Here is a 26877-nt window from a genome sequence, read left to right on the forward strand (position 1 = left end):
ATGAACTGTGTTCATTCACAAGGTTAAAAATGAAGTTTTCGGGGACTTTCCTGGTGGTTCAGTGGTTAAGAATCCACCTTGTAATGCAAAGGACTCGACTTCCATCCCTGGTTAGAGAACTAAGATCCCACATGTGGTGGAGCAACTAAGCTCGTGTGCTGCAACTCCTAAAGCCCACACGCCATAACTAGAGAGTACACATCCTCAGGGAAAGATCCTGCATAATGCAAGGAAGATCATGATGCACCACATAAATAAATAAAATTTTAATGAAGTTTCCACCAGGACACCGAGAGACAAGATGTGAAACTCCAGAGCGAGGTGCCAGAGCTCTGGAATTTACCAAGGGCGTGGCCCAGGATCCACTTTCAGGACTCTTGGGGCTTTTCCACTGCTTCTGGAGTGGGATGGAAACAGGACCTGCACAGAGATTTCTTTGGAGAGAGCCCCTGCTGTGCTCTGAGAGCCCCACCTCCCACGGAGGTCAAGTGTGGAAGTGCTGTCCCTTCTCTGAAATGAGTTCCCTTCAGGAGGGAGACACAGCCTGGCACCCGAGCTGTGCTTGACAAAGTGCAAGCAGCTAGTGGCAGAGAGGAGGTGCAGTGTGTTTGGGGGGAGCTGTGTGCCTGTCCTGGCTGGGCACAGAGCTGCAGTGTAGGGGGCTGCCTGAAGCCCACCCCATGGGATGTGGGGCTCTGATGGTGAGAGGCTGTGGGAAGATGCATCTGAGAATGGGTGGGTGGATGAGGGGGAGATGCCAGCTAAAGGGACACAGCACCTGCCACATCCCAGGAGCTATGTTGGGAGGGCTTGTGGGGGTAGGAGGGCTCTGGAAAGCACCCACAGGAAAGCAAACACCTGCCACCCAAAGGGTGTCAGATGAGCAAAATTTGCACTTGATGTGGCCCCCTCCTCTCCCACATGCTCCCTAGTCCTGGCCCTGCAAGAACAACGGAGGCAGCTAGAGGGAGAGGCAACTGGGCAAAGCCCCTCCTCCCCTCTGCACACCCCTGCCCAGGGGTACATGCTGTGCCCAAGGTGGACCCTCCGGACGTCTCATGTGCTCCTGATAACACATTCTGGTTATCAGCGCGCCTTCTGGTTACCAACTTGAGACAGCGGGTTTCTAGCAAAGTGGACTCTCTGAACCCGAGCAGCAAAGTGGCCTGCCTGCCATGGTTTCCACTCAGGGAGTGAGGAAGATCACCCCATAGAACAGATGTTTATAGGAAACTGGTAGACAAAATCAGAGTTATCTTTGATTATGTCCCATGCCTAGGGCTAGTCAACACGTGGGTGATAGAAACAAAGAGCTTCTGCTGTGGACTTGGGGAGGCTTGAACCACAGAGCAGGTGATCATGATCTGGAGGCAGATGGCAAACGGCGAGGAAGAGGCGTGTTCTACACTCACGCTCCCACCTTGCCCTGTGTGGTCCCCTCAGCCTGGGGCCCCATGCCAGCCACGCACACCAAACAGGGTTCCTCTCTCACACCTACCATCCTCCCCGCAGCCCTGCCCTCCAGTTCCAGCTAGGCGGTGACTCATCACTGGCCAGGGCTGTTTCCCCTCCAAAAAAGGCATGACACTGATTCATGAATCCCGTGTGCTGCTTGACAGTATCAGTACATGCCTTCTCCAACAGGCGCTAGAGAAATAGCCGCCAACCTCTCTCAAGATTCTCTTTTCTATACATGGGACTTCCCAGGCAAGAATACTGGAGTAGGTTGCCATTTCCTTCTTCAGGGGATCTTCCCAACCCAGGGATCAAACCCATCTCCTGCATTGGCAGGTGGGTTCTTTACTGCCGAGCCACCAGGGAAGCCCCTTGACTTAAATAAGCTCGCATCCAAACAGCAAGCAGGTCAGAATGCCTGGGAGCTAGTCCCTGCAATGAGCACTGCTTCTTCCTTCCTCATTCTTAGACTTTAGGAAGTATTTCACTCCCTTAAGTCCATGTCCTTCTACTATCTGCCACAAACGAACCAGGAACAATAAAAGAAAATAATTACTACATGCAATAGGAATCCTGATCTAGATCCTAAAACAGTAACAGGACATTCATGGGGAAATTGGCAAAATCCTAATAAAGGCTAGAGTTTAGTTAATAGTAATGCAATATTACCAATTTCTTAATTTTGATACATGTTAGGTAAGATGTTAATGGTGAGGGAAATTGAGTGATGGGTATACGAAAACTTTACTATCTTTGCAATTTTCCTGTAAATCTAAAATTATTCCAAAGTAATAGTTGATCTGAAAAAAAAAAGAGAATAAGGAGCAAATGTATGCTCTGGCTTTCCATTTACATTTCTGATCTTCGAGGTAACTGTTTAACTAGGAGCTTCTGCAAGGACTTAAGGAAGAGCTAGCTGAAGTTACACCCCCACAGACATGCAAGATTTAGGGAACAAAGCTTTGCTCCAGGAGACAGGGACTTCCCAACAGCAGCCACATCTCTCCCACTGGGCTGTGGGTTATTCCAGACTGGCACCTCCACCCCAAGCCCCAAGCCACTCCAACTTACTTTCCAAATACAGGCTCCAGAGTACATGGGATATAGTTGTCCTGGTCACTCACCGATTTCTTCCCTATGGAGATCTTGACGTAAGGATCACACTGCAGGAAGAGAAGGAAACACTTCAGTGAAGTCACCTTCCCAACACGTCTCTGAGGCTCCTTCACTGCTCTGCTCTCAAAGGGGTCGGGGGCCCAAGAGAGTTGGAATCCCCTGGGCATGCCTCCTGAAACCCTTAGGAATCTGAGTCCTCTGATGCCTAGCCTTAGGATGGTGACACTTTCAAAAGAACACCACTCTACACTGAAAGCCAAGAAGAATAACAGAGCTCTTTAGGTTTTCTTGAAGGGGATGACCAGAGTCTTCTCACTACTTCCAACAGAGAGAATTCCTAAACAGCCTTCCTGGACAGCTTTGCCTGTCCCTCAAGTTTCATACTCGGGATAGCTATGAAATCCCTCCCTCACTCACAGTTCTACTGTGCTCTCATTCACCGTTTCGTTCTCTGCCCAGCCTCCGTGCTCCCAACGGGCAAGCTGCCAACCACATCCAGCCCCAGAAAGTGAAATGAAGTCCATGCCCTTCAGTTCAGTTCAGTTCAGTCACTCAGTCGTGTCCGACTCTTTGCGACCCTATGAATTTCAGCACGCCAGGCATGCATGCATTGGAGAAGGAAACGACAACCCACTCCAGTACGCTTGCCTGGAGAATCCCAGGGATGGGGGACCCTGGTGGGCTGCCGTCTGTGGGGCTGCACAGAGTCGGACACGACTGAAGCGAATTAGCAGCAGCAGCAGCTGCAGGCCACCCTATCCACCACCAACTCCCAGAGTCCACTCAAACTCACGTCCATCAAGTCGGTGATGCCATCCAGCCTCTGTCGTCCCCTTTTCCTCCTGCCTGCAATCCCTCCCAGCATCAAGGTCTTTTCCAATGAGTCAGCTCTTCGCATGAGGTGGCCAAAGTATTGGAGTTTCAGCTTTAGCATCATTCCTTCCGAAGAACACCCAGGACTGATCTCCTTTAGGATGGACTGGTTGGATCTCCTTGCAGTCCAAGGGACTCTCAAGAGTGTTCTCCAACACCACAGTTCAAAAGCATCAATTCTTCGGTGCTCAGCCTTCTTCACAGTCCAACTCTCACATCCATACATGACCACAGGAAAAACCATAGCCTTGACTAGACAGACCTTTGTTGACAAAGTAATGTCTCTGCTTTTGAATATGCTATCTAGGTTGGTCATAACTTTTCTTCCAAGGAGTAAGCATCTTTTAATTTCATGGCTGCAATCACCATCTGCAGTGATTTTGGAGCCCAAAAACATAAAGTCTGACACTGTTTCCACTGTTTCCCCATCTATTTCCTAGGAAGTGATGGGACCAGATGCCATGATCTTTGTTTTCTGAATGTTGAGCTTAAGCCAACTTTTCCACTCTCCTCTTTCACTTTCATCAAGAGGCTTTTTAGTTCCTCTTCACTTTCTGCCATAGGGTGGTGTCATCTGCATATCTGAGGTTATTGATATTCCTCCCGGCAATCTTCATTCCAGCTTGTGCTTTTTCCAGTCCAGCGTTTCTCATGATGTACTCTGCATATAAGTTAAAGAAGCAGGGTGACAATATACAGCCTTGACGTACTCCTTTTCCTATTTGGAACCAGTCTGTTGTTCCATGTCCAGTTCTCACTGTTGCTTCCTGACCTGCATATAGGTTTCTCAAGAGGCAGGTTAGGTGGTCTGGTATTCCCATCTCTTTCAGAATCTTCCACAGTTTATTGTGATCCACAGAATCAAAGGCTTTGGCATAGTCAATAAAGCAGAAATAGATGTTTCTCTGGAACTCTCTTGCTTTTTCGATGGTCCATCGGATGTTGGCAATTTGATCTCTGGTTCCTCTGCCTTTTCTAAAACCATGCCCTTAGCCTAAGCATTTTCCCCTCATTTTTTAAATTACAGTATATCAATAATATATGTCAATCTTAACATATAGTTACATGAGTTTTGACAAATGTATATGTAGTACTCTTTACCATCTGAGCCACCAGGGAAGCCCATATGTAGTATATAAGTTCATATTATATACACATAGTATATATACATATACATTGTAACATATACATATATATCATGTATATGCATAGTATATTACATATGCATTAGTGAAATAATATTTCATAGTTGATATATATATATAGTATATTTAGAGCATATATATATGTGTGTGTGTATGTATCTGTATAACCAACAAACCAACACATGATTGAAAATACAGAACATTTCAGTCACCCCAGAAAGCTTCCTCATTCCTCCACCCAGTCACTCTACCCCATAAGCAACCACCATTCTAGTTTCTATTGCTGTTGCTATTGTCCAGTCACCCAGTCATTTCCAACTCCTGTGACCCCACAGACTACAGCACGCCAGGCCTCCCTGTCCCTCCCTGTCTCCCAGAGTATGCCCAAGTTCATGTTCATTGCATCAGAGATGCCATCCAGCCATCTCATTCTCTGATGCCCTCTTCTGCTTCTGCCCTCAATCTTTCCCAGTATCAGGGACTTTTCCAGTGAGTCGTCTGTTTGCATCAGATGACCAAAATACTGAAGCTGAAGCTTCAGCATCAGTCCTTCCATTGAATATTCAGGGTTTATCTCCCTTAAGATTGACTGGTTGGACCTCCTTGCTGTCCAAGGGACTCTCGAGAGTCTTCTCCAGCACCACACAGTTCAAAGGCATCAGTTCTTTGGCATTCTGCCTTCCTTACTGTCCAGCCATCACAATCCATATGTGACCACTGAGAAAACCATAGCCTTGACTATACAGACCACTGTCAGCAGAGTAATGTCTGTTTTTCAACACACTGTCTGGGTTTGTCATTGCTTTCCTGCCAAAAAGCAATTGCCTTCTGATTTCACGGCTGCAGTCACTGTCCGCAGTGATTTTGGAGCCCAAGAAAAGGAAATCTGTCATTACTTCCACCTTTTCTGCAGTATTGGGGCCAGATGCCATGGTCTTAGTTTTTTTAACATTGTCTTAAGCCAGCTCTTTCATTCTCCTCTTTCACCCTCATCAAGAGGTTCTGTAATTCCTCTTCGTTTTCTGTGATTAGAGTGGTGTCATCTGGATATCTGAGGTTGTTAATGTTTCTCCCATCTATCTTAATTCCAGTTTATAACTAATTTCTATTACTATAGACTAAAGGTTCATTAACATCACATAAATAAAAGAATATACAATAAAATAATAAAAAACAAGAAGCAGCTGCCACTTGCCAGGCCAGCAGCCCCATCGGGCACACCACCCTAACACGCGCTTCGAGCCTCTGCTCCAGCAGTGGAAATGGGGTGCCCAAGTCCTCCAAACTCCCAGTCCACTGCCCACCTTAGGAAAGGGTGGGTGGGGGCCAGGCTCACACCCCCAGAAACACACCAGTTTGCGTGACATATGTGACGGGGCCAGGGTGGGGTCCTGTCTGTGACCTCTGCTTCAGCCGATAGAAAGGGAAAGAAATGGCCAGATGTTTTCAGCCCAACCCAGCCTTCTACGAGCAGCGGCATTCCCTCAACTAGCCTCAGAAGCAGGCAGGGCCAGAGCGCTTGGGTCAGTCTCACACCAGGAAGGCCTGAGGTGTAGGAACTTGACCACAACCACATCTTGGAGGCTGTGGATGGTGCCTGGGCTGGGACCGCTCCATCCCACTCTGTGATCTCCCAGCAGGGCAATGGAGCTTTTCTCGCCTCGAAGAGCAAGGCCGCAGGGACGGGACACCAGGGCCCTCCCACAAACTAGGACACAGGCTAGGCCTGTACCTGTCTAAGGGGACAAGAGAAGACCCTAGCTCGCACGTCTGAACCCCACCACCCCTCACTCTGCCCCACCTCTTCCTCTTTCTCTCTCTTCCCAACCACACTCTGCCCCTGCCCCCATTTCCCTGCAGCTCCAGACTCAGGCTCTCCCTCAGTTCCACTCCTTCACTCAACAGTCACGATTAGAGTAAGTCAGGGCAGTGCTCAACTCAGGCATAAAATTTAAGGGAAGGACAAAAAACTTTAGTAATCAAGATAAACATTTTAATGTGATATTTTAAAAATTAAAATCAATACCAACATGGGAATGCAAACTAGTACAGCCACTATGGAGAACAGTGTGGAGATTCCTTAAAAAATTGCAAATAGAACTGCCTTATGACCCAGCAATCCCACTGCTGTGCATACACACCGAGGAAACCAGAATTGAAAGAGACACGTGTACCCCAATGTTCATTGCAGCACTGTTTATAATAGCCAGGACATGGAAACAACCTAGATGTCCATCAGCACATGAATGGATAAGAAAGCTGTGGTACATATACACTATGGAGTATTACTCAGCCATGAAAAAGAGTACATTTGAATCAGTTCTAATGAGGTGGATGAAACTGGAGCCGATTATACAGAGTGAAGTAAGCCAGAAAGAAAAACACTAATACAGTATACTAACACACATATATATGGAATTTAGAAAGATGGTAATGATAACCCTATATGTGAGACAGCAAAAGAGACACAGATGTTTAGAACGGACTTTTGGACTCTGTGGGAGAGGGAGAGGGTGGGATGATTTGGGAGAATGGCATTGAAACATGTATATTATCATGTAAGAAACAAATTGCCAGTCTATATTCGATACAGGATACAGGATGCTTGGGGCTGGTGCACGGGGATGATCCAGAGAGATGATATGGGGTGGGAGGTGGGAGGGGGGTTCAGGATTGGGAACTCATGTACACCCGTGGCTGATTCATGTCAATGTATGGCAAAACCAATACAGTACTGTAAAGCAAAATAAAGTAAAAATAAAAATTAAAAAAATTTTTTGAAACAAAAAAAAATAAATAAAATAAAATAAAACCAATACAAATAGTCCATGATGAACAAAACATCAAAATTTTGTATAAAGACAGGACCAAGATTATTTATTTTTCCTTCTACCCCAGCCTCCACCATGGCCAGGCCAGCACAGCTGCCCATCATGCTCCATCCCTCCTTCTTGCCTTTCCACCCCACCCTTGAAAGTCCCATCAACACCATTAATGTCCCTTGTCCTTATGCCTTATCCTTGTGCTAAACCTATGCTAAGCAGTTTGCTCCCAAACTTTTCCCAATGTTTTTAACTCCTAAAATATGGTTTTCTTCTCCCTCCCCACCTATTAAAACTTCATCAACCCTTAAGAATCCTATTCCTTCTAGGAAGTCTTCCTTATTATCCCAAAGTTGTGTACTGCCTTTGGGCTTTTCTGACCTCCTGGAGCACTTGGCCTTGATAGAACTGCAACACTGTAACATCTCAATTTTGTACATGTTTGTTTTCCCACTTACTGTGAACTCCCTGGGGCAAAGATTATATCCAAATTCTGCAGCCTCTCGATACCCCAGCCTGCCATTTACTCTAGGGGTGGTGAGAGCTCCGGGGGTGTTACCTTCCCATTGGGATCCTTGGGCTGCAGGCCAAATGCTCGGATAATGTAGACACGGACCAGGCATTCCTGGGGCCCCTGGGAAGCCAGCTGGTGGAACTGCCTCGGGGGCAAGGGGATGGCTGGGTCTTCTGGGAGAGGATAAATTTTGAAGAGTCCCTGAAAAGAAGGAGGGGTCAGCTTTCACTTTCATCACTGTCACCAAGACACTCAGCACTACGTCCATTACTCTCAAGTCTGTCAGAGTCATCACCACTGTGATTATGAAGCCCAATGCAATCCCATCACCCCCATCAGATTCTGCATCAGCAGCATCAACGCCACCAGCACCACCTCCATCACCCACATAGCCACCGATCTCAGCACTGGGGTCATTACTGACATTACTACAGTACTTCTGCCCCTCCTTCACTCATTGCTGCTACTCCATAGTTGGGACCCCTGGGCTAGAGACATGTCCTCAAGGACTTACCTTAAACTCCCCAATGACTGATGGGTCTTCAGTCTCCTCCTGAGTCTTGCCCCGGTAGAGCTTGAATGTATTACAAAAGTCAGACAGGCCCTCAAATGCCTTCACGTTCTCCAGGGGTGTGTCATAGACCTGCCACACGTGGGGATGAGAGAGGGGGACAAGGGAAAGAGAGAAGAAGAGGGGCAGCAGGGAAAAAGGAAGCATGACAGAGTTTGAATGACAGAAGGGACAGAAAGAAAAATGGCGGGGGGACCAGAAGCAGTTTTGAGAAAAAAAGCCAAGAGGAGGGCAGGTTGGTGGGGGTAGGTGGAGAGAAGAGGGGGGACCAGGAAGAGAGGCAGAGAAAGAGAGGAAAAGGATGCGAGTCATGGAGATGAGACAAGCAAGAGAGAGGGGGGAGAGACAGAAGGAAGACATTTGTTCAACGCCATTGAAAACAGGGTTTTCTGATGAATCCAATATTCTGAATACCCAAGAGTCATCGTCTACACGAGTGGTGCATGTCTTGAGAATAAGATCACAAACACAGAAATGAAAAGTTAACTAACTTTTTATTGGAACATCAAAGACAGAACTCTAGAAAATTCACAAGTCAGCAAAATGCTGACTGCCCAGGATGTCCAAATGGCAGTGAATCAAATTGCTCTCCTCTCAACAGCCAGTGATTTTTACTTGTTAGAGTAGTGCTTAGATTTAAATGAAGCAGTGATTTTCTAATATAGATGATAAAATGTACCTAACTAATAGTGAGATTAACCCACTTAATATGCATGCTTAATTGGTGTATCTGAAACTGACCAGCAGGACTGTCGGCCCTCCGTATCTGCAGATTCCACACCCAGTTGCTTATTTCTGCTTCCAGTTTTATTATCTTATTCTTCATACTATTTTAAGCATTTTTTTCCTTCTAATTTCTTCAGTTGAAATTTTAATTACTTTGCCCCCCCCTTTTCTGATAAGGAAAACACTTAAAATTGCTACTACCTTAGCATTGCCCCATTTATTTTGATATATAATTTTTTCATTTTCCTTTTCTTGGCATTCCATAATAATAGTCTCATTTTTACTTTTTTGATCTAAGAGTTAGATGTATAGTTAGTTTTCATCCTTTTGTTTTAATTAACATAAGTTTTCAAGGCTATAAGCTTCCTCTGAATACATCTTTAACTGTAACCACTAAGGTCTAACATATAGTGTTTTATCATTGCTTCCCAAATATTCCACAGTTTTTTTCAATATATTCTCTTTCACCAAGAATTGTTAGAAGAGAGCTGCTTTCTTTTTAATTTTTCAGATAAAAGTTTTTTTTGACTTTTGAGCTTGTTATTAATTTCTAATTTTAGGGCCTTATAATCAGAAAACGTTGTCAGTGGTACTTCCATATTGTAACTTTGTTAAGATTTTCCTTATGGCTTATTACATGGTCAATTTTTATTGCTTTTATTCATTTTTATGGAGTATAACTGCTTTACAATATTGTGTTAGTTTCTGCTGTGCAGCAAAGTGAATCAGTTATACAAATATCCCCTCTTTTTTAGATTTCCCTCCCATTTAGGTCACCACAGAATAATGAGTAGAGTTCCCTATGCTAGACAGTAGGTTCCCATTAGTTATCTATTTTATACATAGTAGTGTTCAGTTCAGTTCAGTCGCTCAGTCATGTCCGACTCTTTGCGACCCCATGAATCGCAGCACGCCAGGCCTCCCTGTCCATCACCATCTCCCGGAGTTCACTCAGACTCACATCCATCGAGTCCATGATGCCATCCAGCCATCTCATCCTCTGTCGTCCCCTTCTCCTCCTGCCCCCAATCCCTCCCAGCATCACAGTCTTTTCCAGTGAGTCAACTCTTCACATGAGGTGGCCAAAGTACTGGAGTTTCAGCTTTAGCATCATTCCTTCCAAAGAAATCCCAGGGTTGATCTCCTGCAAAATGGACTGGTTGGATCTCCTTGCAGTCCAAGGGACGCTCAAGAGTCTTCTCCAACACCACAGTTCAAAAGCATCAATTCTTCGGCGCTCAGCCTTCTTCACAGTCCAACTCTCACATCCATACATGACCACAGGAAAAACCATAGTCTTGACTAGATGGACCTTAGTCAGCAAAGTAATGTCTCTGCTTTTTAATATGCTCTCTAGGTTGGTCATAACTTTCCTTCCAAGGAGTAAGCGTCTTTTAATTTCATGGCTGCAATCACCATCTGCAGTGATTTTGGAGCCCCAAAAAATAAAGTCTGACACTGTTTCCACTGTTTCCCCATCTATTTCTATACATAGTAGTGTATATATGTCAATTTTGTAAATGTGCCATAGGGTGTCTCTATTTTCAAGCCACCAGGTTCAATAAGGCTAATAATACTCTTAATAATAATTACTCTGGTATTCTAGAGTGGAATTATACAATGCTTGTCCTTTTGCAACTAGCTTATTTCACTTAACACAATGTCTTAGAGATTCACCCATGTTGTAGCATGTGTCAGAATTTCCTTCCTTTTTAAGGCTGAATAATATTCCATTGTATGTATTTACCATATTTTGTTTATCCATTCATCAGTCAATGGACATTTAGGTTATTTTCACATTTTGTGATTTGCTGGGTTTAAATAATATCTGTCAATTCTCCTTATGTCTATAATACGACTATCAGTGTCCTTACTCTCTGTCCCATCCTCTTTCATCCTTTATTCCAATTCATCCCCTAGGAGTCCCTCGAAACAGGCTCCTGGGAGCCATACTACCTGGCTCCTCAGTGTGCATACCTGTGTGTCTAGCAGTTATGCATGAAGGGCAGCTTGCCTGAATGTCAAACCTCTGGGTCACCTTTTATTTTCCTGATGATCTTACACATGGTGTTTTGTTGTCTTTGAGAATTAAATGTCATAGAGAAAGTGAAGCCACTTTGATTTATTTCCTTTTCTTAATTATTTAAATTTTTGTGGAGGGAGAAGATATGACTATTCAAAGGATTTTTTTCTTTATCTCTAAAGTTCAGTAACTACACTGGGAATATGTCCCAGAGTTGACCAATCTGGGTCAATCTTTTCTGATGTTCTGACAAACCAGACCTTCTAATGTGCATATTCAAGTATTCTTTCAGTTCTGGTGAAGTTTTATTAAACTATTAACTGTTTGCTTAATTTCATTGTTTTGGTTGTCCTCCTCAGAGACGCCAATTATGCAAATGTTGGATATCCTTTCCCTGACTACTAATATTTGTCACTTTCTCAGCATCCTTTTATAATTATTTACTTCCATTTCATCTGTCCCCTGCGCCCCTTCCTGTGTTTTCCAACGTGGCCATTCTGCCCCGTGCTCCTTCCAATTTCAAGTTTTCTTCTTCCTTCCTGGATCCTACTTGCTCACATTTCACCTCTTCTCATCTCACCATCCCTTGAGCTCTTTCATTTTTGCTTGCATTCATACTGCCCTGTTTCTAAAAAGTTCACAGCAAAGTCTTTCATCTCATCTGCTCCTTGGAGAAACTTTTCTGGTGGGTATATATCCTCTTCTTTTGGTTAAGTTTTGTTTTACAGTTTCTTTTCTTTTTTCCTTAGATTTTAAAAATAATTCTGTACTCTTTCTTTTCTTATTACTTGTCACTAAATGGGTTGAATTTTCTTGACCAGTTATTTCCTTAGTTCCCACAACAGAAGCAGGCTGTTTCCTATAAATATGGCTCATCCATATGATTCTTGTGTAACTCCACCTTCTTTATTTCTCTGAACCAAACCAGATCTAAGAGGCTTTTGCCACCAGCCTGAACCTGTCTCCAAATTTCCCATGTCCATTATTGTGAACAAAGAATATAATTTTTATGTTTTATATTTTTTACTGTTATGAAAAGTTTCAAGCACACACAAAAGTAAAGAGAACAGATAATAAGTCCCCATGAGTCCATAAAGTCTGTCTTAAGTAATTATCAGCATTCTTTCATTAGGAAGTATGAGGGTTTCTGAAGTCTGCTACCACCGTGACCTTTCATCATTTTCGTGCATCTTCTCTTCATTTATGGCCGAGTGGCTTTTACCCAATCTCAGTTGCCTTTGGACAGCCCTTACATGTATTTTGGAGTCTGCGGGTTTTATTTGTTTCCAACTTTTACTGAAAATGAAGTTTGTGGGTTTGAATGATTTCCAAGAGAAAAAGGGAAAAACGCTGACTTATGCAGGCATGTTCATACTGGAAGTCCCAATAAAATATTTTTTAAATTTCCAAGTGGTTGGTCTTTTCGTTTAAACTTTTGTTATTAATTTCTCATTTTAGTACATTTAAATCTGCCTTGTATGATTTCTGTTTGGGGTAACTTATTACTAAACTAATATGTGATCAAGTTTTGTAAGTGTTCTCTGAGCATTAGGAAAAAATGTATTTTCTAATTTTTAATTATTTTTATTCTCTATTTTAAAGCTACTCGATGTAGCTTAGAAAGTGTTTGCCTTGTTATTCGTATCTTTCATTTCCTTATTTATTGATTGCCTGTTTTATCTGTCTAAGAAAAAGGTACATTAAAATCCCACTGCAACTTTAATTTCTGCAATTTCATACTTTCACATTTATTACTTTATATATTCCTATCCACTTTTGCTTTAAGGATTTCTAAGCTTTACTGTTCCATACATTAACGTTTGGAATTTTTGCACTGAGATGTACATCTTTCATTTATACAAAACACTCCATTTTGCTTCCTTTGCTTTTGACTTTAGTTTCAATTTGTTTCCCCTTTCTTTGCACTTATTTTGTTTGCCAAAATATTTGCTTTTTTAGCCATTCTAAATTGTATTGCCTTAGAAGTGTCTTTGAGAGGTAGTATAATGAAATTTTACTTTTGCTGTAGTCTAAGAGTCCTTATCACTTAGTAAAAGAGTGTAGACCATTTTTATTTATAGGAAAACTAGCATTTATTCTTTTTCTGTTGTGTTTTTATATGATTTCGTTTCCTCTATGACTTTTTGCTGTATCTTTTGTTTTCTGTCTTTCCCTGTTGAGACCATGAGTTGTCTTTTCCCCTCTATGATAAGTGATTTCCAAAATATGATTTGTTTTCCCTACCCACTGTGTACTCCATTCTCTCCATAATGCTACAATGCTATTTTTCAAAGACCCATATTGCTGGTGGTGGTTAACAATCCCTAAAGGATCAGTGTTTCTTCCAGGTCTGCTTCCTCCCCAGAAGCAGGTTGAATGCATTTTGTTTTTAAATAACCCATTTTCACTTGGAAACTGCCAGAGATCTCCTCAGAGAGGTCAAGCAGGTGGGCTGGGTGCCAGTTCAGCATCCGGCATCTAAGGAACCCGTGAGGGTGCCTGGGCCATGGGCCACCCTGGCAGGAGTCCTCATTCTTACATAGCTTTTCTCCTTCTTTTGGCAAGGCCACAGGACCACATGCCAGACTTAATGTGTCGGACCTTCTTCCTGGTACACAAATAGTTCTGTCTCTTTGCCCAGCCTCATACACCCACCTACCAAGTCAACAAAGGACCTGCGGCCTGGGAAGGCCTGAGCCTTCTGACCGCTGGTGCCCTGAGGCTCATCTCTGCCCCCCCATGTCTCCAGGTACAATCACACAGGGGCCTCCAGTGTGCCAGAGGCAGCCCTTGCCACCCTGTGAGATGGCCTTCCAGAGTGACCACCCACCACTTCAACGACCCTCAAGCTCTCTTCATCCAGTCCCCTTTAGGGAGCTCCTTGGGGTTTTCTCACGCATCTGACAACCTTTGCCCCTCTTGTTCTCTAGGAAGGGCTGCCAGGCTTAGCAAGTGAAAATACAGGACACCCAGTTAAATTTGAATTTTGAATTCAATATTTTTTTTTCAGATTCAAATAAACTATTATTATTCATTATCTATCTGAAATTCAGTATAACTGAGCATCCTGAATTTTACCTGGAAACCTCTTCCAGGACACTGTATAACTTTCTTCAAGGAGCAGTTTTGAGTCACCTCTGGTTATCTTTTTTAATAGGAGTCTGCTTTTAAAAACTATAACCATATTTGTGGAATTTCCTCAAAATACCAGAATTTGGCTGACTCACTCCTGGTTTTGTGTTGTTCTTGAGGCTCTGGGTTTTTTTTTTTTCCACAGAAACAGAGTTTACCATATTTTTATATGTGCTGGGTAATTTCTATCCCAATTGCAGAGGTCGGGGAGTCAGAGGTACATTCTCACATTCTCACATTGACTTTCCTTTTCATTTTCATGGAAAATTTTTATAATAAGAAAAGTTCAAATAACTTTAAAAGAGACAGAATAGTATAACAAACCCCTGAGTACTCATCTTCAAGCTTTAATAATTCAATATTTTGCTATTTTGATCATTTTTAATATTTTAAAAATCTATCAGAGGGCAATCCACATCATCTAAATAACTCATCCTTACTTTTCTTAAGCATTTAAGAAAGTTAAGCAGATCCCAGGTATCTTTTCACCCATAAACATATATGTATAGATGTATATTATCTTTTGGTTGCAACTCTTGGTGCCCAGGGACCACTGGACTGAAGAAGACGTTGAGGAGAGGGCTTACCTTTAGAGTGTCAAAGTCCTTCTCTAGGTAGGACCCACACTTTTCGCTCTCCCCAGTTGAGGCAAAGAATTTGCTCCACCAATCAATGAACTCCTCCTCCTGAGTGGGTAGAAAACAAGAAACAGTTTCAGAAACAGAACTTGCCAAGCAAGGTTCTTCTGGATGAACACCAAGCAAGGCTGATGGGCTGGCCTGGACCACAAATTTCTCCTGCTGGGTGAGTTCAGAAGAGCAAAGAACTGGAATTCCCTGACTCTTTAGGGGCTGACTGCACAGTCAGGAAAAAGGTCTTCACACCTGCTTGGTGTTGAGAAGCAGAGGCTCTCGCCCTGGCTCTGCCCCACCTTTACCACGTGCTTCTGTTAAGCTCCTGGGGCCTTCCTTTTCCTTTCTGTGAAGTGGGCTTTTCATCACAGTCCCCCTGCATTCCAGGAGTATACTGAGGCTAAACTCAGACCATATGTTGGATAACTCCTTGGGAGGAAATGTCAATAAAATATTATTTATTAAAAAATTACAGTAGACCCAGGAAAACTTAAGACACCAAAGAACTATTCTGATCCCCAACCTCCAGACTCCAGCAAAACATAAAAGCTTCCAAAATCAGAACTTAGCCTCCCCTAAGGTCAAATCAGGGCAAAGCCCCTGAAATTCAACAAATGCTAAGTGCCCATTATTAAAAAGATATACTGTGCTAGATGGGGGAAATGAGGTGAGAAGAAAGGAAGTTTGGGACAACACATTCTCTGCCCCTTCACATATATATATTTGTGGGGGAAGGTGGGTGGGTATGTTGGGGCACACACTGGTATCACCCCATTTTTAACTCCTCCTGCAAGTAGTGTGTCTGCAGGCCCTCTTGGCTCTTGTGTCTAGAATGCTCCTTCAGCTGTGTCCTGTCCAGGGGTCCCGTTGCACAGGGAGTCAGCAAGTTCCCTGAAGGTGGGATCATCACTCTCCTTGGACCTCCACCAAAATCCCACACAGGCCCAGGCCCTGGGTCTGTGCTGTTGGTACCTGTAAAGCTTACCTAGTACCATGGGAAGGGCACTGGACAAGGTGTCAGGAAAGCCCATTCTATGGCCTGCTTTTCTCCTCTGTATGAGGCGGTCAACTAAGGGATCTCCCAGGAGCCTGCTCTGATTCTATAAAATGAACTGAATTCCATCATGAGTTTCTGGGAATGCTGGTGCTCCCTTTAAACCAATGCCTAGCCCATCCAGCTCTAGGTTATTAAAGGTGACCCAAGCTGGAGGCAGGCCAATGGAACTTGAACAGGTACCGTGGGGAGAGGGTGAAGTGAGGTTCTCAGAGTCTTGACGCATTCTGGAAATATGGCCCTAACATCATTTGTGTGGCCAGAATGTGGTACCCAGACACACAACACTAGTGGACGCCAGAGCAACGCTGAGTCTACAGAGTGTCTGACCAACTTACCAGAAGGATCTTCTGCAGCCAGAGAGGGGAAAATAGGTTCAGATGGGTTAAGATACAGAGTAGCAGAGCTTTCAGGGTTTTAACCACTCTCAAAAAAGCCAGCAAGGCAGACACCAGTCCTGATGTTTTAAGTCCAATTTGAATAAAAGATGTGAGGGATGAATAAACACAAACAGACACACATATCAAACTCATACAATCACTGACACATGAAAGAACATATTTACACACTCATGCCCAAGAGACATATATATGCTGAAATGCACATATACCCCCCACACCACAAAGTACACACGCTAACACACAGGCAAACATGTACACAGAGGTAGGAATGGTTAGAATGGAATTCACATTAGCTGTTTGCTTCCTCCTAAGTCTATCTTTCCTTCCCAAGATCAGATAGTTCAAAATTTGCCTGTATGACTCAGGCTCAGAGTCAGGCATAAACAGACAACAACCAGTGTGTTTTGTACAAAGAAATGACAGCAACACAATAGTTGTGGGAAAGTTATTACATTTCCCTCAGTCTTGAAAAACCAAGTAAATTTTTTAAAAGAAGAATATGGAAACAGAGAATCTGAGTAATATGATTAACAGTGTCATTTAAATAGACAAACACCATGTATTCTAAAAACGGAACTTATACCTTCTTGTCCAGTACCATTGGAGCACTTCAAAAAAATTAAAAGCCACAAAGCAAATGTCAATAAAGTCCAAGGAATAAATCCATTATCAGTCACACTCTCTGATCTCAACGTAATAATAAAACTAGAAATGAATGAGAAACTCAAAAATCCCAACCTTTTAGAAATTTAAAGATGTATTCTTAAAACTTTTCTGAGTCAAACAAAAAAACAAAACTAAAATCACAGGTCCTTAGAAAATACCAAGAGTAAGAGGGCTATGCCTTAAAATTTAGTAGCTAAGTCTGTACTCAAAGGAAAAATCAGTCTTAAATATTCTTGCTCTTATACAAAAAGAATGAAAATAAATAATCTGATAATTTTAAAAAGTGAGAAAAAGGAAAATCAAAGGAAGATCAAAATTTGAAAAAGGTGAGTAGAATGATGGAGAATATTGTAACTGATAATCAAATCCCAGAGTAAACTTTCAAAAAGACCAATAAAATAAACATTAGATTATTTATTAAATCTAATGTTAAAAAGTAGGTACACCATTAGGAATAAGATCAAATAAGATATTATGGAGAGAATAAAAATATTAAGAGATTTGCTACACTCAAATCAGTGGGAAAACCTTGGAAAATCTAGATGAAGTAGGTAACTTTCTAAAAAATATACTAACTGCCAAAATTGATTCAAATGTAATAGGAAATATGAAGAGAGAACTTTCTGAAAGTGGAAGAGATCTCAGAGAACTACCTCCAAGAATTCAGACCAAGGTGGTTTCTTTGGAGGCAGTTTCTATCAGTCTTTCAAAGAAAAATGATCACTGCACAGCACAGAAAAAAGATGAGTTTCCCCCATTCATTTTGTGAAGGCTGACCAGGACACACACACACACACACACACATCAGTCCAATTCCTGAATCACAAGGTAAATATCCTAGATAAAAATACTAATGAATAGATTGCAGCGGTATATCTGGCATGGTCAGGCTGGATAATTCCAGAAGGCAGGAGTGACTCAGTATGAATAAGCAAAGAGAGAAATCCCAAATGATCATCTATAACAGAAATTTGCAAACTATGGCCCAGCAGCCAGCCACCTGGCTTTGTCATTTACATATTGCCTGTAGCTGCCTCTGAACTACAACAGCAGAGCTGAGTAGCTGTAATGGAGACCCTATGACCCAAAAACCTAAAATATTTACTATCTGGCCATTTAAGACAAACTTTGCCAATCTCTGATCTATAATAGGCAAAAAAGAAGGGGATGTGAGACGTTGTTAAATTCTTCAGTTATTTCTAAATGAAACTCTCATGATTTAAGAATAAAAGGGAACTTTCTTTGCATTACAAAGACTATCTTCAAGCAACAGCCAGCATTGTACTTAACAGTACCAGGCTTTCTTCCAGAAATGAGTCTGGCTCTCACAGTGTTCAAATCCTGTCACTCCTAATCGTGTGACCTTGGACAAAACTTCTTGGTGCCTCAAGGGTCTCATCTGTAAAATGGAAAAATACTAGCACCAATCTGATGGACTTATTGTGAGGAATAATGAGTCATGCGCATAAAGTGCTTAGACAGTGCCTAGCACATAGTGTTACCAACAACAGTATTGTTTGTTCTGTGTGGAGCAGGTTAGCTTCTGGCCGAGGATTGGCTCTCTCCCTGCCTGCAGGAGCATAGCTGGCCACAATCTCCCCAGAAGGCAATCGGGCTGCATGCTTCTATAGCCCTAAAAATGTGCCTACACTGTGATCCCTCACTCCAATTCTAGAAATCTATTCAAAGAAGGGAGATATATATAAAGACTTACTACACTGATAACAGGGAAAAGCATCTGACAATAAGGAAATTTGGGGGGTAAATTGTACATCCATGTGATTAAATGTTGTACAACAACAAAAAATGATGTTGTAAAAATGTTTACTGCCATGAAAAGTTATTCACAACTGATGAGATTTACAAAAGGTTAAAAACTGAATAATGAGAATTCTTTTTAGTTAAAAGATCAAACCCCAAATGTTCACAGCAGTTATCTGTGAATGATAAAATTACAAATGTTTTACTTCTTTTATTTTGTGTATCACTTAAAGTTTTATAATTTTTCATTGTGTACATGTATTCCTTGCATAATTTTAAAGCTGAAACCTTTTGAAAACAAAGAACAACAGGATACTTCAAAATACACCACCAAGAAAAGGAAAAGATAATTCACAGAACAGGAGAAAATATATGCCTGTGTGTATCTGGTAAAGGATTTGTAAACAATATATAGAAAACTCATACAGTCCAAAAATCAAAAGACAAACAACTCAATAAAAATAAACCATGGATTAAAATAGACTTTCCTCAAGAGAAGTTATACAAATGGCTAATAAGCACATAAAGAGATGCTCAACATCATTAGCCGTCAAAAAGAAACCATAATGAAAAGATTTCACACCACTAGGATGCCTAGAACCAAAAAGTCAGGTAATAAAAAGTGTTCAGGAAGATGTGGAGAAACCAGAACCCTCGTTTACTTCTGGTAGAAATGTGAAGTATTGCAGTCGCTTCAAAAACCAGGGTGGCAGCTCCTCAAAAGATTAAACAGAGAGTTACCATATGACCCAGGAATTCTCCAAGAAAAATGAAAACTTATGTCCACACAAAAACTCATACATGAATGTTCATAGCAGCATTATTCATAAAAGTCCCAAAGTAGAAACAATCCAAATGTCTATCAATGAATAAAGAAAATGTGATACACCCAAACAGTGGCACATTATTTGATAATATAAAGCAGTGAAGAACTGATAGATGCAACATGGATAAACCTTGAGAATGTTATGCTAAAGGAAAGAAGTTAATCACAGAAGACCACATATTTCATGATTTCATTTACATGAAATGTCCAGAATAAGCAAACCCATGGAGACAAAAAGTAGACTAATGGTTGAGAGAAAATGGGAGACAATTGCTCTTGGGGTATATTATTTCTTTTTGGAATAATGAAAACATTCTGAAATTGATGATGGGTGATGAGTACACAACTCTGTTAATAAACTAACAACCACTAAATTGCACACTTTAAATAGGGGCTTGTACATATGTGGATTACCTCAAAAAAAAAAAAGCTGTTAAAATAAAAAAAGAACAGATGATGAAACACAAGCAGATAACCTCTAAAAGAATAAAAGCAGAAATCAGATTTTAAAAAATTTTTGAAGAACTAGCAACTGACCACCAAACAGGACCTAAGTCTTACCACACTCAACTTTCCCTAAGAACTCTCAGCTGTAATTTCTTCCTCCCTCCACGTTCCAGGTAATTTCTATGGCTGGTTCTCCTTAAGCACACTGGTGAGAAGCAGAGCCAGTGACCTTCCTAACCCCTGGTAAACCCAGCTGACTGGCTGCTCAGTGACTTTTGTCCCCTTTTTATCCCATATCCCACAGGGAAATCCTCTTCCAATTGCCCTCATTCTTGACAGAAATCATACGTGTTGCAGAATCATAATTTACATCCTAGCTAGTTTATATTTCGCCCCTTTGCCCTCCCCCACTTGTAAATTCCCTGGGCCTTCTCTTGTTCCATTGTATTTCTGGCCAACCCAACCTAGGTTTAAACCCAGCTCTTTCCCATCACATCCAATGCAGCTTAAAAAGAGCAAACCAGAGGCTGGTCTCACTCCAAGCTCATGTCACAGCCTCAAAGGGGTCCAGTGCTGTCATCCACTCCATCTCAGCTCCCTGGGTCTTTGCTCTCCTTCCTCTGAACACACCAGCTCTCCATATCTTCTCCTTTCTGCCCAGCCCTCTTACACCTCCTCCTTGTCATCACTCTGCACCAGTGACCCTGCTTCCTCTTTCTTTTAAAACAGAAGCCTCAGAAGAGACCACCCCACCCCTCCACAAGCACACCAGTACTGGCATCGCACCTGTCTTCCCTCCTGCTTATGAAGTGACTCCACTTGCACCCTGACCCAAGGCTACCCCTGCACTCATGCTTTCTGACCCCCTCAAGGACGTGATCTTCTTCATCCTCTCCTTGTCATCACATTTCCTTTTCTCCTGGATCATTCCCATCGGTGTTATATGTAACACTGCTGCTGCTACTGCTGCTAAGTCGCTTCAGTCGTGTCTGACTCTGTGCGACCCCATAGACAGCAGCCCACCAGGCTCCGCCGTCCCTGGGATTCTCCAGGCAAGAACACTGGAGTGGGTTGCCATTTCCTTCTCCAGTGCATGAAAGTGAAAAGGGAAAGGGAAGTCGCTCAGTCGTATCCGACTCTTAGCGATCCCATGGACTGCAGCCCACCAGGCTCCTCCGTCCATGGGATTTTCCAGGCGAGAGTACTGGAGTGGGGTGCCATTGCCTTCTCCAAAAAGAAAACTCTCCAATCCCACTTTTGGTTCCCATCTTCTTTCCCCTTTTACAGAAAAACATCTAGAGTTGTCTACACATGTCTCTAATTCTTGTTTTTCCATTCTCTGCGCCACCAAAACATGACTGTCAAGGTCACCGAGGACTCAGGCCTCATTAGTCAACCAGCAGTAGTATCTGATGTAGGCAGTCACTCCTCTGTCTGCGAAATATCCCCTTTGCCTTACAGAGCATTATAGCCGTGGTCCTCCCACCCTACTGGCCATACCGTCTCAATTTCTGCTGATTCCTCCTTGTCACCTGAGCTCTGATCACTTGAGCGGCCCCGGGCTCCATGCTCAGACCTCTTCTCTTCCCCATCCACTCTCAACCCCCGGGATTTTCCTGGAGTCTGGCATCTTTAGTAACATATACATTGAGGAACCCAACATGACTCTCTCCAACCTGCATGACTCCTCTGAACTCCAGCTGCCTATTTAACATCTCCAACTGGACATCTAATAAGCTTCTTGAATGTGCCATCTCCAGAATCCAATTCCTAATCACCCCCATGCACCTGCTCCTTCCACAGTCTTCCTCACAGAAGCAAGTACAACTCCTTCCTTCCAGATGCTTGAACCAAAACCCCCCGCAGTCACTTTGGCCTCTTCCTCATGCCCTACATTCCATCCTTCAGCGAATCCTATTGGCGCCCCCTAGAGTACACATTTGGAATCAGACCGCTTCTTCCTTATCACTATGGCCTCAGTCCCCATCACCTGAACTATCGCAACAGTCTTCTAACTGGCCTCTCTGCTTTCTCTCTTGCCCCCAAATCTATTCTCAACACAACAGCCACACACATCGGAACATGTCGCCTCTCTGAGCAAATCCCTCCAGTGATTTGCCAGCTCACTCAGAATAAGGCCAAAGCCCTTACAACAACAAGCTATACCAGCCCCTCACACCTCCCGCATCTCACTTCTGCCTCACTCATGCTGTTCCCACCCCAGGGGCCCACCCAGCCCATGAACCTTGCCAGCACTCTCAGGCTCCTCCCAAGAGGAACTCTATTCCTCCCACAGATGGAGCCATGGGTCACTTCATCACTTCCTTCAAGTCTTGACTAAATATGATCTGTTTTACCCTCCTTACTCACCTTATTTTAAATCATGATCCTCCTCCCAGCAATTCTCATTCTCCCTTCCTAACTTTTTCTCCCTAGTAATTATCATCATCAGACACTCGCTCCATATATTAGGTTCTTGTTTATTATGTCCCATAATGGCAGAGATCTTTATCCTTTTTAACACTACGTCCTCAATTCTTAGAACATTACCTGGCATGTATCTGGAGGCTAGTAAATATTTGATGGATATACGAATGCCTAAACAGCCAGGGGTGGGAAAGCTGGACCCTTGGCTTTTAAATTTCCTAAAGCAGATAATGTGCCATTAAAAAAAATAGGTTTAAAAGGATATTCTTTTCAGCCTTCTCACACTATATACAGAAGAGATGAATGTATAGAGAGGGAGAGGAAGCAAGAACCAGAGATTTGTGATGACTTTTTTTCATATTTTTGCTTTGTTATTAACATATATTTCAATCTTTCCTCTTTTTAAATGAATGAGCTGCTCAAAATTAAGATTAGATCTCTTAAATATCTAGAGTTCACAGTTTTGTTTTTGTTTTTTTAATTTTTTATTTTGTATTAGGGTATAGCCAATTAACAACGATGTGATAGTTTTCAGGTGAATAGTGGAGGGACTCAGCCATATACATGTATTCGTTCTCCCCCAAACTTCCCTCCCATCCAGGCTGCCACATGACATTGAGCAGAGTTCCACGTGCTATAAATAGGTCCTTGTTGGTTATCTATTTGAAATATAGCAGTAAGTACATGACTATCCCAAACTCCCTAACTATTACTTTCCCCCAGGAAACATAGGTTCGTTTAATAAGTCTGTGAGTCTCTGTTTGTAAGTAAGTTCATTTGTCTTTTTTGTCTCAGTTCAGTTCAGTGGCTCAGTTGTGTCTGACTCTGCAACCCCATGGACTGCAGCACGCCAGGCCTCTCTATCCATTACCAAGTCCCAGAGTTTATTCAAACTCATGTCCTCATGCTGCCATCCAACCATCTCATCCTCTGTCGTCCCCTTCTCCTGCCCTCAATCTTTCCCAGCATCAGGGTCTTTTCACATGAGTCAGCTCTTCACATCAGGTGGCCAAAGTATTGGAGTTTCAGCTTCAACATCAGTCCTTCCAATGAATATTCAGGACCAATTTCCTTTAGGATGGACGGGTTAGATCTCCTTGCAGGCCAAGGGACTCTCAAAAGTCTTCTCCAACATCACAGTTCAAAAGCATAAATTTTTCGGCGCTCACCTTTCTTTATAGTCCAACTCTCACATCCATACATGACTACTGGAAAAACCATAGCCTTGACTAGACAGACCTTTGTTGGCAAAGTAATGTCTCTGCTTTTTAATATGCTGTCTAGGTTGGTCATAACTTTCCTTTCAAGGAGTAAGCATCTTTTAATTTCATGACTGCAGTCACCATCTGCAGTGATTGTGAAGCCCCAAAAAATAAAGTCTGACACTGTTTCCCCATCTATTTGCCATGAAGTAATGGGACAAGATGCCACGATCTTAGTTTTCTGAATATTGAGCTTTAAGCTAACTTTTCCACTCTCTTCTTTCACTTTCATCAAGAAGCTCTTTAGTTCTTCTTCACTTTCAGCCATAAGGGTGGTGTCATCTGCATATCTGAGGTTATTGACATTTCTCCCAGCAATCTTGATTCCAGTTTGTGCTTCATCTAGCCCAGCATTTCTCATGATGTACTCTGCATATAAGGTAAATAAGCAGGGTGACAATATACAGCCTGACGTACTCCTTTCCCGATTTGGATCCAGTCTGTTGTTCCATGTCCAATTCTAACTGTTGCTTTTGACCTGCATACAGATTTCTCAAGAGGCAGGTCAAGTGGTCTGATATTCCCATCTCTTTCAGAATTTTATACAGTTTATTGTGATCCACACAGTCAAAACTTTGGCATAATCAATAAAGCAGAAATAGTTGTTTTTCTGGAATTCTCTTGCTTTTTTGATGATCCAGCAGATGTTGGCAATTTGATCTCTGGTTCCTCTGCCTTTTCTAAAGCCACTTTGAACATCTGCAAATTCATGATTCACGTATTGTTGAAGCCTGGCTTGGATAATTTTAAGCATTACTTTGCTAGCGTATGAGATGAGTGCAATTGTGAGGTAGTTTGAGCATTCTTTGGCATTGCCTTTCTTTGGGACTGAAACAAAAACTGACCATTTCCAGTCCTGTGGCCACTGCTGAGTTTTCCAAATTTGCTGGTATATTGAGTGCAGCATTTTCACAGAATCATCTTTTAGGATTTGAAATAGCTCAACTGGAATTCCATCACCTCCACTAGCTTTGTTCATACTGATGCTTCCTAAGGCCCCCTTGACTTGACATTCCAGGATGTCTGGCTCTAGGTGAGTGATCACACCATCGTGATTATCCAGGTTGTGAAGATCTGTTTTGTACAGTTCTTCTGTGTATTCTTGCCACATCTTCTTAATATCTTCTGCTTCTGTTAGGTCCATACCATTTCTGTCCTTTATCAAGCCCATCTTTATATGAAAATTTCCCTTAGTATCACTAATTTTCTTGAAGCGATCTCTAGTCTTTCCCAGCCTATTGTTTTCCTCTATTTCTTTGCATTGATCACTGAGGAAGGCTTTCTTATCTCTTCTTGCTATTCTTTGGAATTCTGCATTCAAATGGGTATATCTTTCTTTTTCTCCTTTGTTTTTTGCTTCTCTTCTTTTCACAGCTATTTGTAAGGCCTCCTCAGGCAGCCATCTTGCTTTTTGGCATTTCTTTTCCATGGGGATGGTCTTGATTCCTGTCTCCTGTACAATGTCACGAACCTCCATCCATAGTTCATCAGGCACTCTAATCACATCTAGTTCCTTAAATCTATTTCTCACTTTCACTGTATAATCATAATGGATTTGATTTAGGTCATACCTGAATGGTCTAGTGGTTTTCCCTACTTTCTTCAATTTAAGTCTGAATTTGGCAATAAGGAGTTCATGATCTGAGCCACAGTCAGCTCCCAGTCTTGTTTTTGCTGACTGTATAGAGCTTCGCCATCTTTGGCTGCAAAGGATATAATCAATCTGATTTTGGTGTTGACCATCTGGTGATGTCCATGTGTAGTCTTCTCTTGTGTTGTTGGAAGATGGTGTTTGCTATGACCAGTGTGTTCTCTTGGCAAAACTCTATTAGCTTTTGCCCTGCTTCATTCTGTACTCCAAGGCCAAATATGCCTGTTACTCCAAGTGCATTCCTACTTTTGCATTCCAGTCCCCTATAATGAGAAGGACATGTTTTTTGGATATTTAGAAGGCCTTGTAGGTCTTCATAGAACCATTCAACTTCAGCTTCTTCAGCATTACTGGTCAGGGCATAGACTTGGATTACCATTATGTTGAATGGTTTGCCTTGGAAACAAACAGATCATTCTGTTGTTTTTGAGATTGCATCCAAGTACTGCATTTCGGTCTCTTTTGTTGACCACGATGGCTACTCCATTTCTTCTAAGGGATTCTTGCCCACAGTGGTAAATACAATGGCCATCTGAGTTAAATTCACCCATTCCAGTCCATTTTAGTTCACTGATTCCTAAAATGTCGACATTCACTCTTGCCATCTCCTGTTTGACCACTTCCAATTTGCCTTGATTCATGGACCTAACATTCCAGGCTCCTATGCAATATTGCTCTATACAGCATCAGACCTTGCTTCCATCACCAGTCTCATCCACAACTAGGTGTTGTTTTTGTTTTGGCTCCTTCCCTTCATTCTTTCTGGAGTTATTTCTCCACTGATCTCCATTAGCATATTGGGCACCTACCGACCTGGGGAGTTCATCTTTCATTGTCCTGTCTTTTTGCCTTTTTGTACTGTTCATGGGGTTCTCAAGGCAAGAATACTGAAGTGATTTTCCATTCCCTTCTCTACTGGACCACATTTTGTCAGAACTCTCCACTATGACCCATCCATCTTGGGTGGCCTTACACGGCATGGCTCATAGTTTCATTGAGTTAGACAAGGCTGTGGTCCATGTGATTAGATTGGTTGGTTTTCTGTTGGTTGGTTTTCTGTGATTGTGGTTTTCAGTCTGTCTGACCTCTGATGGAGAAGGATAAGAGGGTTATGGAAGCTTTCTGATGGGAGAGACTGACTGAGGGGGAAACTGGGTCTTGTTCTGAAGGGCAGGGCCATGCTCACTAAATCTTTAATCCAATTTTCTGTTGATGGGTGGATCTGTGTTTCCTCCCTGCTATTTAGCTGAGGCCAAACTGTGGTGGAGGTAATGACGGTAATGGTGACCTCCTTCAGAAGGGCCCAGGCATGCACTGCTGCACTCGTGCCCCCAGCCCTGCAGCAGGCCTCCACTGACCCACACCCCTGCCGG

At 42.5% G+C, this 26877-nt stretch overlaps 1 protein-coding gene across 23 annotated transcripts in view; it reads right to left on the minus strand.

Moving 5' to 3' along the window:
• Positions 1-26877, minus strand: part of DYSF (dysferlin) — a 222141-nt gene that overhangs the window by 21718 nt on the left and 173546 nt on the right. For all 23 annotated transcript variants that reach the window (XM_040223965.1, XM_040223960.1, XM_040223962.1 and 20 more), the window contains 4 exons: positions 14965-15063; positions 8440-8568; positions 7971-8126; positions 2527-2618 (listed from right to left, as the gene is read on the minus strand). In XM_040223965.1, coding sequence (XP_040079899.1) covers positions 2527-2618; positions 7971-8126; positions 8440-8568; positions 14965-15063 — 476 coding nt within the window. The remainder of the gene's footprint in view (positions 1-2526; positions 2619-7970; positions 8127-8439; positions 8569-14964; positions 15064-26877) is intronic.

The sequence above is a fragment of the Oryx dammah genome, unplaced genomic scaffold (genome assembly GCF_014754425.2).
Source record: "Oryx dammah isolate SB20612 unplaced genomic scaffold, SCBI_Odam_1.1 HiC_scaffold_25, whole genome shotgun sequence".
Lineage (NCBI taxonomy): Eukaryota > Metazoa > Chordata > Mammalia > Artiodactyla > Bovidae > Oryx > Oryx dammah.